Source organism: Bicyclus anynana, chromosome 17 (assembly GCF_947172395.1).
Source record: "Bicyclus anynana chromosome 17, ilBicAnyn1.1, whole genome shotgun sequence".
NCBI classification, from domain to species: Eukaryota; Metazoa; Arthropoda; class Insecta; order Lepidoptera; family Nymphalidae; genus Bicyclus; species Bicyclus anynana.
In genome coordinates this window covers 2420172-2437175 of record NC_069099.1, presented here as the reverse complement: position 1 = coordinate 2437175, position 17004 = coordinate 2420172, and the positions used below count along the sequence as shown (strand labels likewise).

The 17004-nt window shown below is 39.6% G+C and overlaps 2 protein-coding genes across 2 annotated transcripts; both read left to right on the top strand.

Annotated features, from left to right (window-relative positions):
* Window positions 1–5111: 5111 nt before the first annotated feature.
* Window positions 5112–6645, top strand: LOC112051278 (probable ribosome biogenesis protein RLP24). Its single transcript, XM_024089849.2, has 3 exons — window positions 5112–5270; window positions 5359–5681; window positions 6284–6645. Exons 1-3 carry the CDS (start codon window positions 5190–5192, stop codon window positions 6456–6458), a joined length of 579 nt encoding a protein of 192 aa, XP_023945617.1. The 5' UTR covers window positions 5112–5189; the 3' UTR covers window positions 6459–6645.
* A 1961-nt stretch (window positions 6646–8606) lies between these two features.
* On the top strand, window positions 8607–16962 carry LOC112051282 (neither inactivation nor afterpotential protein G). Its single transcript, XM_024089860.2, has 11 exons — window positions 8607–8786; window positions 9507–9709; window positions 10446–10664; window positions 11083–11295; window positions 11677–11840; window positions 12287–12447; window positions 12891–13012; window positions 14113–14296; window positions 14822–14966; window positions 15511–15684; window positions 16603–16962. The coding sequence occupies exons 1-11, from the start codon at window positions 8660–8662 to the stop codon at window positions 16733–16735; spliced, it is 1845 nt and encodes a 614-aa protein (XP_023945628.2). The 5' UTR covers window positions 8607–8659; the 3' UTR covers window positions 16736–16962.
* Window positions 16963–17004: the final 42 nt, after the last annotated feature.

The window sequence follows — 17004 nt, the reverse complement described above, 5'->3', positions numbered from 1 at the left end:
CAACCCATACTCCTACCATAGATATAGAATACATAATATTAGGTCCTTACATAATATGAAATTGGCGTTTTGCCGTCCGTCCACTTTAATCTCAAATATCTCCTCTTTGGTTAGGAATACAAGTTTCAATACAGCTATATTTACTCATGGTTTTCTGTTTGAAAACAGTAATTCATTTGTATTTTCCTGTTTTTTCTTTACGGTGCTCAGTTTCCAAAATTTAAAACTTGGAATATCACGTTAGTTCAATTGTGGCACCAGTACTGCAGAAACAGTTCGATGGATTAATAATGTGTATGGCGGCGGTGTCGCAAAAGAAAGCACAGTGCGTTTTCGTTCTGGAAATTTCAACCTTCAGTACTTACTTGTACAAGCCCCGAGGTCGGCCGGAGACCTGAGATGATAATGAAGAATTGAAGACTATTGTGGAAGCAGATCTGGCTGCAGGCTGCATATTATGAGAAATCTTATTTACAATTAATTAATCCAGCATTCCATTTTCAAGGCTTTTAACTGTCCAAGCAACCAGTTACTTAGAATTTTACTTTTTAATTACCCTTGATCGAGCAGTCAAACGAAAGCTTCTTAAGATGTTGATAGCTTTTTGCTATAAGACAATTGGCTAAAACAACTATCAGAACGTTACTGCTCCGTATTCTTTTAGTCAACGGTGGACTCAACATTCCACATGGTGGTGATCTCGTGTACAAGGTCTAAGTATTTTGATAGGTCTTCCTATAAGTTTGTTTGAATGGAACTGTAAACGTATCTTAGATGCATCAAACATCCAATATTCATAAGGGCGCCGCTAATCCGTTATTTGGCTTAAGCATATAACACCTGACAAGCTACGGGACCAAACCTTCGCGGATGCATCCCAAATCAAATACCTCGCAGTACCTCCAACCAACAAGCTTTCACCATACTAAATTTAAATGCAGACGATTTTAGCTAATATGTTAATGGATACAAGGGCTTTAATCCCTTGAAAGTCTTTATAACAATATGCATTGCAATCGGATCGTAAATTGTAATGCAGGGTTCGTATGTCGTCGGTGTCACCTCCTTTATCACGAGTGTCAGACCAACGTGATTTTTTTTAATGCATAGTAGAAAACGATGACATAGAAAAAATAGATATACCTATCAGAGATATAAATGTAGGTCGACAATATTATTTTATCTTGAAATCTTTTTTTGCACAGAAACAAACATTTGCGCATGCAAAATGACTAATTTTAATAAGTTTAAATAAAAAAAAATCAAAATGCATTTTTCAAGGCTGTCCAGCGCGGAAATGCAGCTAGTATTCTTGCTACCATTCCAGGTGGGCATGATTTGTATAGTTTTTCTTCTCAATAAAAAAAAAGTAGGCCCAGTTTACAAACACTTTTGAAACTTAAGTTAACTTACTTCTCTTCTTCGTCTTTACTCCGATAATAATTAGCCTTTGACTACAATCTCACCTGATGGTAAGTGATGATGCAATCTAAGATAGAAGCGGGCTAACTTGTTAGGAGTAGGATGAAATCCACACTCTTTTTGGTTTCTACACGACAACGTACCGGAATGCTAAATCGCTTGGCGGTACGTCTTTGTCGGTAGTGTGGTAACTAGCCACGGCCGAAGCCTTCAACCAGCCAAAATTAAAATAATTAGATAAGATAATTTACTATCAGATGGTAATGGTATAATCAAGAACTATGTCTAAACATGCTCTCTCTGCACCGGAATCTTTACTAATATTATAAATGCGAAAGTAAGTCTGTCTGTCTGACTGTTACTATTTCACGGCTAAACCGATTTGAACGAAATTTGGAATAGAGATAAAGTGCATCTTGAAGCACAACGTAGGCTACTTTTTTCCCCGAATAATCCACGGACTAAAAACAGATTGTACGCGAACAAAGTAGTAGTCCGCTAGTAACAATATACTACCGACCTTCTCTTCCTGCATATCTTAATAAATTAATAATATCATTGACAACAAAGGGTTTGCGTAAAAAATCGCGCATCAAGTCGCATGCAGAATTACAAATTCAAATAACTGAAATGTGAGAATTGTAAAAATGCATTCCTGTTCGTGGAGCTATCGGTTGTATATTGCGATGCAGGTGGTGTTAGCACCTTCCGCTTTATCTGGTGCGCTCATCTCGAGTTAACAGTTTTCCTTAAAATTTCTTTATAGAATCGGTGAAAACACATATTAATTACTAACGGACGCCCGCGACTTCGTCCGCCCTTACGACGTATTGCTGTAAAAATGGAGTAACTTCTCCCGTTTTCCCAACATTTCCCTTCACTGTTCTGCTCCTATTGATCGTAGCGTGATTAAAAGTATATTTTAACCTGCCCAGGAGTATGAAGAGTAATTATTATAAGTATAGATTATCCATACTGATATACTGATATCTTTACGTCCAAAATTCCTCAATGCCCTAAGACGAAAGCCTTCAAACAGTGCGTGTTGCCAGTGATGACTGAGACTTGGTCGCTAACTATGTACGCCTTAAGCTATGCTAAGCTATGCTTGGAGTTTCTCTGCGTCATCGAATCAGAAATGAGGAGATCCCCAGACGAACCAAAGTCACTGAGATAACTCAGCGGGTCGCGATGCTGAGGTGACAATGGGCAGGCCACATAGTTCGAAGAGTCATTGAATTTTGGGGTTCCAAGGTGCTGGAATGGCGACCCCGCTCCGGAAAGCGCAGTGTTTGTCGACCCTCACTAGCTGGACCGAGGACATCAAGCGGGTTGTATGCCGCTAATGCTGGCGGCTCAAGACCGGTGTGTTTAGAAGTCAACGCAAGAGACGTCCAGCAGTGGACTTCCATCTGGATTATCAACCCATATTCGGGTCACTGCTGAGCTCGAATCTCTTCTCAGAATCAGAGAGGGGTTAGGCCAATAGTCCACCACGCTGGCCCAATGCGGATTGGCAGACTTTACACACGCAAAGAATTAAGAAAATTCTCTGATGTACAGGTTTCCTCGCGATGTTTTTCCTTAACCGTTTGAGACATGTGATATTTTTTTAATGCACATAACTGAAAAGGTGGAGGTGCATGCCCCGGACCAGATCCGAACCCACACCCTCCGGAATCTGTGGCAGAGGTCATATCCACTGGGCTATCGTCAGCCCAAATAACCGGGTGAAATAACAATTGCAAAATTCCCGGACTTTACAGAATAAAGTTACTTAAAAGCTCTCAACAAAACAAGCAAGACTTTACCCTATGACATAATTAAAACAATAATTTAACCATCATAATATTATAATTACAATAAATTCTGAGAACATAATCGTAAACAGATAATTATCGTCGATAAACGTTCAGTCAAGATGCCACACTCGTAGATAATGTAATCACGGCAGCCCATTACCATACGAGCAAGACCACCCTGACATACCTGACTCATTACGGAGGTTGGATTTGTTTATTATCAGTGGCGTGCATAAGGTTATTAAGTAGGGTAGCCACTACAAATTTTGTTAAATGAAAAATACCTTCCATCTCCATTACAGGATTGTAATGGATCCTCAAAGTAGACAGTGCATTTTGCATCTATGAACTTTAATGATGTTTATTATTAAAGTAGGTACCTAAAGTCCGGCCGCTCAGAAATTGCGTTTCTGACAGGTGGGCGATGTAACATGAGAGAGAGAGACAAAAAATATGTTTGTCCCATTTGCACGACTTATCGATACGTAATTTCTGAGCTGAGAAATTTAATTTAATTTATCCTACTTTGAACCCACAGTGCCAGACCTTCCGCCATATTATATGTGACAAGAATAGGAGTTTCGACCTACCACGCTGCTTCACTGCGGATTGGCGGGAGTGATAATATTTAAACTTTATAAAGAGACCGGCCACCAACTTCCCAAGACCGGGCAGGAAAATTTTACGGAAAAATCCTTAGAAAGAAAAGTTTAGTCCTACCTCATAGACGAACCCACAATTATCGTTACAGTTTTTTTTCGTTAATTTTACCTTTATCAAGATTATATCGTATACAGGAACAATATAAACCTACCTACATATCTCGTAAATGTTTACTAACTTTTGAGTCTGCAACAGTCTATTATAAACAAACTGTAACATAGAATTGCAAATTTTCAAAATCCCCCGAAGGTCATAAAATTATTAATTACACGATCAAGTCATTAATATGATCTTTTAGTACTCGAGTATATTTGCAGATATTCGGTTATTCTTCAACACAACTTTTGAACGGCTTAACCGATTTTTATCAAACATCTATCTATATACAAGAACACTCGCAGTTATGTCACCTTTATTAGAAAAAAAAACTAAATTGAAATCGCCTCATCCGTTCGGGCTCTGTGGTGCCACAGACAGACTGATAGACAGACAGACATGTCGAACTTATAACACCCCTCTTTTTGCATCGGGGGACAATAAGTAAATCAGTCAAACAGGTTAGTAGTACTGTTTATGTATGTATATAAACAGTACCTACCTATAATATCAAATAAGGAATGTCACCGGTTCGTCAAATATTAACATAAAAATAGGTATAACTCGTAAAATGGTCCAGAAAACTCCATCGAAAATTTTTAAAGCTAACGAACTCTCTCCATATTAAGAGTAGAGTACACAGTGCATTACACAATTATCTTTATAACGCGGGAAAAACATTCGTAACGGTCTATTTTGAAGCATATTTATCTACTTAGTTGCATTAGTAATTAGACACTTTCTTACATCGAACGGACGGAGTAAATATCCCAGTATTTTAGGAAAGCTATAAATCGGGCAGTCAACTGAAAAGTTAAATTGCTTTACCAATACACTTTGTGGTTTACCGATTTTAGTAAAACCTCTACGTCGTTACTTTCTTTTGAAATAAATGTTACTACCAGCGACATCTATTGTTGAGTAGTAACACTCTGTTACTAAAGTTAAAAGCTAAACATTAATAGATGTCGCTAATAAAATTAATCTCATATCATATTATAAAATATTATCCAGTCATCTTTACTAAGGGTTTATTATTTTTTTTTGCTTCTATATTACAAAAATAATAATTGAGTTTTTTAATTATCAGCTCAGCTCAAGCTCAGACTAATTAGAATAGATAGTGAAAACTGGCAACACTGAACAGCGGCCATATTTTATTCCTTTTGACGTGCTGTCGAATAACAATAACAGCACGTGTGAAAAATGCGTATAGAAACGTGTTATTTCTGCTCATCCAGGATATATCCTGGTCACGGAATCCAATTCGTGAGAAACGACTGCAAGGTAAGATATATTCCAATCAAAAGTTTTATCTCATTACGTTAATTTACGTAATATTGCATACGTTATTGAAATGGTTCGTCATGTTCAGATTTTCAGATTTTGCCGATCAAAATGCCATGCAGCGTTTAAAAAGAAGAAGAACCCACGTAAAACCAAATGGACCAAAGCGTACCGGAAGACCGCTGGCAAGGAATTGGCTATTGACCCATCTTTCGAGTTTGAAAAACGTCGGCATGTCCCAGTGAAATATAACAGGGAGTTATGGACAAAGACGGTTGAAGCCATGAAGAAGGTCGAAGAAATCAGGCAGAGGCGGTCCAACAACTATATTATGCAAAGATTAAGGAAAGGACGTGAAGTGGAGTGGCAGAGAGATGTTAGAGAGGTCCAAAGAGATATTTCACTAATAAGGTAATCTATGTGTTGTAATCATTTTATTTATAATAACTGCCATGCTATAAACAGTTAGTGTTACTTTATTAGGTATAAAAAAATACTCAGTAGTAACCCAAAAAAAAAAAAAAAAAGGTGTGACTCCCCTGTGCCATAGCGTGTAAAATAGTTGTATTGATCTCAAAAAACTAAATGCCACTGACATAACTACAAAAAAGGCTACCGGGACTGAAGTATATAGCGTTGGTCTAACTTTATCCACTGATGCTCTCTGGGTAGCCCGAGACAAGACGCTGTGTAACCTTGATGTACAAATTCAAAGATTGAGGTAGTCACACCCCAAGGAAGGAACACGACTTTAGAAGCAGAAGAGACATTATCATTTAACTCTTTATTACAAAGTCAAAAGACCTTGAATTGTGTCAGGTTCATCTGCGGATCTCCTCATTTCTGACTTGATTACACACAGATACTCCAAACATTGGTTGTTCCATCGCCTGCTGTGTGACTGTGACCTTTGTTATGAGCTATAGTTAGCAACCAAGTCTCGGAACCATAGGTCATCACTGGCTTGTAGCAACAACAAATAATTTAAATAAGCATGTTTAACAATGTTTCAGATCACCGGCAGCTGGTCTCAAACAGAGACAAGCGGAGGAAGACACAGAAATGGAGGTGGAGCCGGAGACCATTCAGGTGGTTGACTCTAAAGGCAGGAAGCAAGTCATTGAAGCGCCCGTCATGGTGCCTGCCACTGGGGAGATGATTGAGGACTGCGGGGAAGTCGATTTGTAATAGAGAATATCCATCAAAAAGACTTACTATGTGGATACTAATCCGGATGGACTGGATTATATGCATTTGCATATTAAAACCAACCTTTGGAATAAAAATATAATAATATTACTGTACCTTTTATCACCTATCAGGATAATTTACTAATTGTATGCTGATTTTTTAAAAAATAAATTGAAACTTGCAATACATCTTTTTTTGAGTTCCTGTATATCATTTAATTTCGCATAATTACATAATAATTTTTCAAGCATATAGCAAGCTTTTTATGTTACATATAATCCAGTGTCTAACAATAACCATGTCATACAATTGGCAAAATCACAACATACATTTTGCATCATACTGATGTTATTAATGTGAAAGTAATAATATATGTAATAAAGGTGTAAAATAGAATCTAGGGAAAATTACAAAAGTAATTGTTGGCCACAATATCATAATTTGGAGTTATGTCTTATGTCCAATGAGCAACCTCAAAGAAAATTTAGCAACTACTTCCATTTTAGCCAAATCTATATGTTAAAGACGTATGAACATTGATGCATAGTAGTTATGAACTATAAACAAACAAAACAAAAAGAGAAAAATTTTAAAAGCAGCAGTTTTGGACAATCTTACAATATGTCAAAGTTTATATTGAAAAGCTCATAATTATTGTCTTTATATTTAAGTTTCAATAATTATTCTAGACACATGAATACACCAATAGTTTATTAATAATTCTTTTCTTTATTTTCAAATATTTCTCCTTTTCCCCACAATTTAAAAGTGTCAAACTTCGAGGCTGTGTGAATACAAGGTGCATGGCTGTGCAGTAGGTACAAAACATAGGCTTGGGTCGTGGCTAGTTCCGGTATGATGTAGTGTAGAAAGCGAAAGGGGTATGGATTTTCATCTTCCTCCTAACAAGTTCCAAGCCCGCTTCCATCTTAAATTGAATCATCACTTACCATCAGGTGAGATTGTAGTCAAGGGCTAACTTGTAAAGAATAAAAAAACAGCCAATTTTTATAGATCTTCATTAAACAATTTTAAAAGAAATGCAAAATATATCCTTGAATTTTTTTTTAATTGATTTGTTATTGTTATGGTACTCTGTAGGTGGATTTGAAGATTAGATGCACCACGCTTCTCCATGGGGATACCCGGGCTTAAGGTCCTCTGTAGTGACTTTATGGTCACTATCAGCACAGAAAACATGTACAAGTACTATCAGTGATTAGTCAGAATGATCTGTACCGACGACTCTAAGGTCGGGTTTCTTGTATGAAAGACGCTCAAAAATTCTCTAAGTTGAACCCAGGACTTCCTTACCCAAAGCCAAATCCAATCAATAGACCAAAGGCAGTTTACATTAAAATAGATAGGTAGTTAAGTTACAAACATTGCGAAATTCTGGGTTCGGTTTGTATAAATAAAATATTGATTTCCGACGTCACCTCAGGAACGTAATCCTCTTAGGCGTTCCAACAGGGGTCGACAACATTTTATTTTATTATTTATCTTTCGGAATTTCTCTGACTACGTAGTGGCTAATTGGCTATTATTTCTGCATATTTTTTACTTGTATAGTAGGTAGGTACACGATGCCAATAACAAGATACCTACTTAAAATTTAAAAGGGCACCGATTAAGTAGATAGGCAGCTATGCAGACCGGACTAGAAGTTAAACGCATTAAGGTTTTTATTTTTCGCTTTTTAGTGTAGTAGGTATGTTTAAAGTCGGAGGATTTTATTGCAAATATTATAATTAAAACGGTAACATTTACTGATGCGATAATTTCCAGTAAACGAATAACATCTCAGCCGTGTTAATAGGTAAATAATAATTACCTATTGCTTGGCAAGTTTGTTGATGACACTCCCATGATATGCGGGTGACGGGGGGAAGGACTGCGCGGGTATGAAGTTGTACGCTCGGGGCAACGGAAAAAACTGCGCGGGTAAGACATCGTGCGCGCGGGGCTACCCCCTCTCCCGGCCCGCGCGAACCATCGGGAATGTAACGAAAGAATTTGCCAAGCTACAGCTCGGTATACCACATATATTTATTGGTATTTAGATGCCACCAAAGGTTGTGCATACCTGCCTAATTCAATTAGTAGGTAGTGACCGGTAGCAATGTCTGGATTATGTGGCGGTGACTTCGTACGAGTATGTAGTAAACGTTTCATACCTCCATTGTCTCTAGGCAAGAATGGCTTTGTATTCATACCTTTTCGGTATACTCGTGGCGTGTGTTTCATATGTCGTATACCAGAAATATACTAATGTTTACACCAGTTTTGTTGCCAAACCTGAGAAGCGGTACGATTATATTATCGGTAAGATTTTTTTTTAATTCATTATCATGAGTGTTCGTATGGTGCAGTTGCACGGGAAAAAATCTTGCTTGGCAACGCGTACCTATGGATCATTGTGGAGCAATGATCCATAGATAATTAATCAATAAAATTATAAGAATTTGTTTCAACTACAATGTTTCAAATTTCATCATATACCTGCCTAATGTTGAAATGCAAGTAGAAGGACACAAAAGGAGAGGAAGGCCAATGAAGAGATGATTGGAGTGTGTGTAAAAGGAGTAAATAGATGACAAGTTGTGGCGTGATAGCCCAGTGGATATACCTCTGCCTCGAATTCCGGAGGGTGTAGTTTGAATCCGGTCTGGGGCACCTCCAACTTTTCAGTTATGTGCATTTTAAGAAATTAAATATCACGCGTCTCAAACGGTGGAGGACAAACATCGTGAGGAAATCTGCATTCCTGAGAATTTTCTTAATTCTGTGTGTGTGAAGTCTGCCAATCCGTAATGGGCTAGCGCGGTAGCCTAACCCCTCTCATTCTGAGAGGAGACTCGAGCTCTGCAGTGAGCCAAATATGGGTTGATAATGATGATTGATGATGATAAGTTGACGAGTGAAAGAAGTGAATGGAAGATATAAACAAATTTTGACGACCCTACTTAGGTAGGATAACGAAAAGGAGATGTTAACCTACCCTATCGCTCAATTTCACCAAAAGTTTCACCAATATTTGCTCAGTCGGTGCGGGTACGGCGGGCTGTGTGTTGGCGGCCCGCCTGTCTGAGGACCCCCAGGTGAAGGTGCTGCTGGTAGAGGCAGGGGGTCACATGGGCTACTTCACCAGGATACCCCTCACCTCGACCGCCGCCCAGCAGGGGCCCAATGACTGGTCCTTCAGAGCCACTCCGCAGAAATACTCGTCTTTCGGTCTATGGAACCAGGTATAAAAACTTGTTTTGTTAAGTATTAAACAAAATAATTGATCATCATCATTGACAGCCTATTTATACGGCCTAATAAAGGGCCAGGCCTTCCTGCATACAGATTTGCCGTGTGTGATATAAGGTGAGGAGCAAAAGAAATGCGTAGGTATTTACTCGTATCGATTCCCGTTTATTTACTATTTAATTGACTATACATTTTACAAAATGCATTAATGATTTAGCCCGGGATCCGTGAAACAAATTTACTTTTACTATCAAGTTAAATTTCCGTAAATAGCTTCATCATGATGAGACGCTCAACTTTTTTATTTATGATTATTTTTGATTCTGGTAGCTAACTGGGCTACCAGGTAATGAATCTGAGCGTTGGAACGAGACAATGTACCACGCAATTTGTAGGACATAGTGACTGTTAATTTGTATAACTATTTAATTAAGCAACAGTAAAAAAACACCCGGTTAGTAACAACTTTTAATAACCTCGTTAATGATACAAGTTAGGAGGGAGGTTGTTTACCAAAAGTTGTTACTAACCAGATAAAACTATCTACTGTTTTTTGACAATGTTTTAACCCGTCTTCAGCTTATACCTACCTACGTCATCATTGCCTACATATTATTTGGCTTTTAATATAAGTACCTGTCAGTCTTACATCTTAACACTACATTTCAAACCAAACCGACTTCCCGAAACAGATTAACTATAGGTACTATGTTGTAATTGAATTTTCAGACACCCATAATCCCTCGCGGCAAAGGACTCGGCGGGTCAGGCCAGATCAACTTCCTCCTCCACGGTTTCGGGTTACCGGAGGATTACAACCGATGGTCGCGGCTGGGCTTCAAAGGGTGGACGATGGCTGACCTGAAGCCATACTTCTTGAAGGCCTTTGGGACTGTTAGAAGTGAGTTCGACTCTGACATGTGTCCGCCTAAAGGATTTTGTGCGAAGGTAAGATATCATCAATCATCATCTGCCCGATATTTAGATGACCTCTCTGTCTACGTTTGGTTTAAAGGGAGAAGCACCAATAGGCATTCAATGGCGGATTTGTCTTTGTAGTCTTGGCTGCCCTAGGCCAGTACCAGCCGGTCCTCTCTCTCAACATCTGACATAAAACTTTGAATGATATTTTTTTATTCTTTGCAAGATAGCCCTCATAGAGTACATTGAATATATGGTAGCCCTTGACTACAATCTCACCTGATAGTAGTGGATGATGCAATCTAAGATGGAAAAATGGAATTACTTTGTGGGTCTAAACTCCACATCCACAGTTATAAGAAGGGCGAGGGACACCGTTAATATAGGCTGATAATGATAATGATGATCATGATGACTTAATAACAAGAAGTAACCATATCCACAGGCGCCAATGAAGCTAAAACTCATAGACGAAGACAATGACCTAATGACGGTGTTCAGACAAGCCTCCTCCAGCATTGCGGACAAACACACGCTGTTCCGGAGACCAACCGCCAGCATCAAGGACGGCAGCAGGCACCAGGCGTACGACGCTTATCTGAAACCTGTTCTGACTAGGAGGAATCTACACGTGGCGTTAAATACACAGGGGATTTCGGTTAGTTCTTATTTTATTTAAAGGAGTCCTATGCAGCTCAGTCCAATTTTCCGAGATACATCTGTTCCGACCACCATTGTGCTTCTAAAAATTACAATATCGTCCAAGTTCAACTTTGGAGTACGCATTGAATCTGAAGCAGAAAAAGCTGGTAAACATCTTGATGTCCTTAATAAGATGGAGCAATAGTTCGCCGGAACGGCCTCTTATACCAAGCTCAGATTCGATCGTACATGGAGTACTGCTGCCTAGCCAGTTTATGATATGGATTAGCCAGATATCTGCTCGCTGCTCAAACGGTGGAGCATCAACGGTGGCCAAAAGGCCGATAAAATTCATAGAAAATAATGTACCTACTTACCTAATTTAGAACTTTTTTAGATACGTTTCGAGAAAAAAAAGGCCTCATCTCTGTACATATTGCAAGACCATCGCAACTTGGACAACATATTCGTGAACCGAGAGATCATCCTCAGCGCCGGCTCACTGAAAACTCCGCAGATTTTGATTTTATCCGGAATTGGACCTAGAAGTTTAGTTCAGAGGTAAGTGCAAGTGCCTCCAACTTTTGTTTCTTTTTATTAAGATTACGAAGAGAGAATTACTTAACTATCACGTGTCTCAAGCGGTGAAGGAAAAAACATCTTGAGGCTTAATAACGACGTAGCTCAACAAGTTGCATTGACCAGTGAAATGGGCGGGGCACTTCATTCGAAATAGCGATGAATGGTAGAAGTCTGATGTCAAAGATTCGAAGTTCCTGCTAGGTTTAAGCACGCGCAGCGTGAGACGATTTTCCACTAAGAGCTAGAAGATAGACCATTAATGACTAGGTGGCGACTTAAACGTGTCAAATGTATACCGTTGTTGGGGAACCCCTCCAAAAAGCCTTCGTCCAGCAGTGGACCTCCATCGGCTGATGTGATGATGATAAAAACAATTTGACGATTCAAAATTAATTTTAAGGTTATTAAATGATGATTTCCTCTAGGTTGCGGATAAACTTGATATCAGCGAATGAGCACGTGGGTCAGAATCTACACGACCACCTGAACCTGCCGGTGTACGTCAGCGTCAAGCAGCCAATCAGCGTCACGCTCGCCAAGGTGTTCACCCCCGCCACCGTGTGGGATTACTACTGGAAGCATAGCGGTGAGAATCAAACTTAGTTTTAATTGCCATCTCAATGAGTTCAAGATTCCAGTTGAAAATCTGAATCAGAGTTTTTTATACTGTAATGCGTTTCGCTGCAATCATGCTTGTGTAGATGCAGCCTACCCTAGGTGCTTGCCTAGAAGGTGGTTGTCGTTGGAGTCTGAAATTCGAACCTCTTTTGCTGAACAGGTTCTAATTTGGTATTATAGTGACAAGTAGCAATACATTGTTTCTGCCTACTCTTTTGGGACACAGGAGTGTCAGCACCTAATGTATACAATTTTACGCAAAAAGAATTTGATAAAACAATAATGTATAGAGAAATCGAGTTCCACAGTAAAAGATCAGTGGAAAAGATAATTTAGGGACCCAATATATCAAAGGCGCATGTAGAACATGTATATATTTTTAATTAAAATACAGTAATGTCTGGTATCCAGGCTACTTGGCGTTCCCGCCCGTGGCCGGCGTGGAGTACCACAACGCGTCGGCTCTCATGCTGTTCTCCATGGGGTCCACCAGTGAGAGGCTGCTTCGAGGCATATCCAACTACAGACCTCAAGTAATGGTTCTTAATTCGATTAGGTATACTTTTTGTGCAGTTTCTCCATGAATGTCATGCAATTTTCCAAAATCTTTATGTCACATTTCTTGTGGGAACTGTTTTCTATACGTACCTACATAGAGAAATGTCAGAATTCCAAGGAATCTATAATACGTCTATAGGCACACTATAAGTTATGAAACAATCCGAGAGTCTAACCTGATGCCTATTACTGAAGAAGTAGCTACGCGTACCTATCACATTTTACAAATCACTGCACTGCATCCGTCAACGAAGATGAAAATATACTTTATTACACACAATATAAAACAAATTAAAAATTAGCATGCAAAGGCGGCATTATTGCTAAAAGCAATCTTTAACAGGGACCCTTGATGACAGGATTGCGGAGAAAGCGCGGGAAGCTTCAATAGATGAAAGAAATGATAAGCTTCAAAAATTATCAGCCTATTTGTTCCCACTGCAGGATCAGGGCTCTTTCCTTTTATGAGAGGGGATATACTAACGGCCTCTATAAGTTTGTTATTGATGATGTTCGAGACAGTCGGCTTAACGTGCTTTCCGAGGCACGGGTATCGCTCGAGGAAAATTTAACTGTAAAAATCTTAAAAGAAAGAAAATCTCGGTGTCTCACATAGCCCGACCAAAGATTCGAACCCAGGACGTCGTGATCTGAAATCACACAGGTTAACCACTAGACCAACGAGGCAGTTAAGCATAATTTGCCTGTTATTTTGACATAGCAATACTGCATAACCACAAAAATAGTATGTTAGTAGCCTTTGATTCGTCAATTTACCTACTATATAAAAATTGTTACAAGAGCCACATTAGAAACGACCTTCTCCCATCTATTTATTAGATAAAAAATGTTTTACATCAAAGCTAAAAAATATATTGCGACTAGGTTGCCTCCAAAACTCCTGACCAAACTATCATTTATTAATAATGGGTAATAATAATTTGGCATAGAAATTTTTAGGCAACCTACTCGCAATATATTTTTTTAACCTACTAAATTTGATATAAAACTCTTTTCATCCATGAAACAGATGGGTGATGGTCGTTTCTAATACCTACGGATCTTTTGCTATTAGGTATTCCGCGACGTGTTCCCCTTCCCCAACGACACCAGTCGCGAGGGGTTCATGTTTCTGGCGAGCTGCGTGCAGCCCCGCAGCCGGGGGTCGCTGACCCTGCGCGACTCCAGCACATCTGTGCCAGTGCAGATCGACCCCAACTACCTGCACCGGGACTACGATGTGAAGTGCATGATTAAAGGTAAGAAAGAAGGAGGTTACGAAACGGTTGCATAGGTGTTATTAAAACTAGTAATACATCACTTTGATGTAATCATGCTAATAGGTAACAATAAAATACTTGAGAAAAGATGAAAAGAAAAACGGCCATTTAGGGCGATGCCTCATTAGTGCGTTGCGTTACGACAAACAGTTCTGTGTTCCCGTGATCATATTTTATCCAAGTTTTATTAAACTTGGATAAAATAATTACAAATTACCTTAGCTTTGCCACCCCGGACCTCTGATATTCTTAGTCCACCACTGACACAGTCAAGAAAACAAAATAATATTTTTCATGGAATACAATCCTTCGTTGCAAAGGAACTCCGACAGCGCAGCGCATCACTCTCCCCGCACTTCGTCTTTCTCTGTCAACCCATTGAAACGTAACGTACTAAGGTATGGTATTCATCGACGCCGCTACGACGCAGTGCAATGCAACGCACTAATGGAGCAAAAGCTTTAGTGTTATTAGATAAACTTTATAATTTGATTGTATTTGCAGCAATCCGCAGAGCAGAAAGACTAGTATCAACAAAACCGTTTCAATCCATCGGCGCGCGCATCCACTGGCCGCGCTCGGAGCGGTGCCTCAGCTTTTGGAGATACTCCAAACAGGATCAAAGCGGACTCGTCAAAAAGCGGAAAAAGTATGTGTACTCGTATATTGAAGCCGTGATAGCCAAGAGGATATAGCCTTTGATTCGGAGGGCATAGCTTTAAATCCGGCCCTAAATTAAGTATCACATGTTTCCAGCGGTGAAGAAATAATATTGTACACACCTGTAATCGTGCACACCTGAGAATTTTCTGGTGAACTATTCACCTAACCCTTCCTTTTCTGAGAGGACACTCGTGCCTTTTTATATGCCGAACCTCCTCCTTATAGGAAAAGATATATGGAGCTGAGACCCACTGCACCGCTTCAATTCGGGTTGTCTGGCTTAGGGTGATGTTTTGTCTATTTCACGATTACAAAATGTAAATCATAAAGACGAACGGCTTGTCGTGCTCTCCGAGGCATGACGCTGAAACATAACTAGCATCCCAACTCATAATTTACACTGACAATTTCCAGAAATAATTCATAGTCCGACCAAGGACCTTGTCTTATGATCTCACGCCACGTAGCTAATGGAGCATTGAAAAGAACTAATTAATATTTAAATTAAAGTAATTATATCAACTTTTTAGAATAAAATCGCAAAATGAATTGGAATCGCATTGGGATGAACCTCCAAAGCCCAAACCAACAGTCCACAGTCCACCGAAAGAATATTTGGAGTGTATGGTGCGAGAGGCGGCCGTGACCGGGCACCACGCTGCTGGCACTTGCGCCGGGGGGAGGGTCGTTGATGATCAACTCAGGTCAGTAGGTATCATAATCATTGATCATTATCAGCTCAGATAGCAAAAAAATGCTCTTAAAAATCTTAATCGAATCGATTCGTCCCAGTCAGTCTCAACACTGCATACAAAACAAATGAGCACTATTCGTGTTCCTTTAATATCGTCGGCGACGATGCAACGCTTTATTTACCGTAGCATGTCATTCAAAATACATACCTCGACGCTGCGTCGTTGAAAAGTAACGCAACGCACTAATGGGGTATGCTCTTACAACCTTCTACTGAATTGTAATGAGACATAATATTAACAATACAAATTAATAAAATTAAAGTATCTGTGTTGATTACCTACAGAATATTAGAAACTATGTTTTCTCAATGTCTTGTGTCTGTGCTTGTATAATTATTTACACTATATTTAAACACTGTATTATTAAAATTTTCGTTTTGGAAAAAAGGCCAGTCCGGCCGTGGACATCCATCGGAGTCGGTCGTCTGACGATGATGATGATAATGATTCGGAAGTTCATCATGATTATATAATGATTTATTTATTTTGCTATCTATAAAAGGCGAAGCAAAGGTCGAAAACGACACTTTGCAATTGCACGTTGTAGAGTAAACATCTCCTGAGGATGCTCCGGTTTCGGGGTGAAACGTACTTAGAGAGTATTTTGTCGGACCTGAGTGACGTTGTCGCATGGGTTCGTCGGCTTTTCGAGGATGATAGCAAAATAAATAAATCATTATATAATTGTAGTGTTCGTGTATATATACACCGGTAGTCTGAAAAAGCAGCCAGTCTATCTCTGGCATCGAGAGGAGGCGGACGTGCGCTGCTGGCCAGTGTAGTGGTGAGACGGTGACTTACAGCTATTACAGTAAGGACAAGGAACCTTACAATACTGATGATAATGATGATGATGAATGTTCCCAGGGTGAAGAAAGTGAAGGGTGTGCGAGTAGTGGACGCGAGCGTGTTTCCCTCGCCCGTATCCCTGTACCCCAACTCCGTGCTGGTGGCCATGGCGGAGAGAGCCGCTGACTTGATACGGCACACTAAACTATAGTGTGGCAAGTTGTTGATAACACTCCCATGATATGCGGGTGACAGGGGGATAGACTACGCGGGTGTGAAATCGTGCGTGCTGGGAAGTGATGTGCATCAGTCGTGGGTTTTTCATTCATCGTTACACGCCCCCCAGCCCGCGCGCAACATTGGGAGTGTTGCGAACGAAGTTGCCAAGCTAAATAGGCTATACTTTGTTATGTTTCCGAATAAAGTGTTTTGTTTTTAGCAATCTTTTATTTCAGTTCACTTATTTGAAGTCATGCTGTG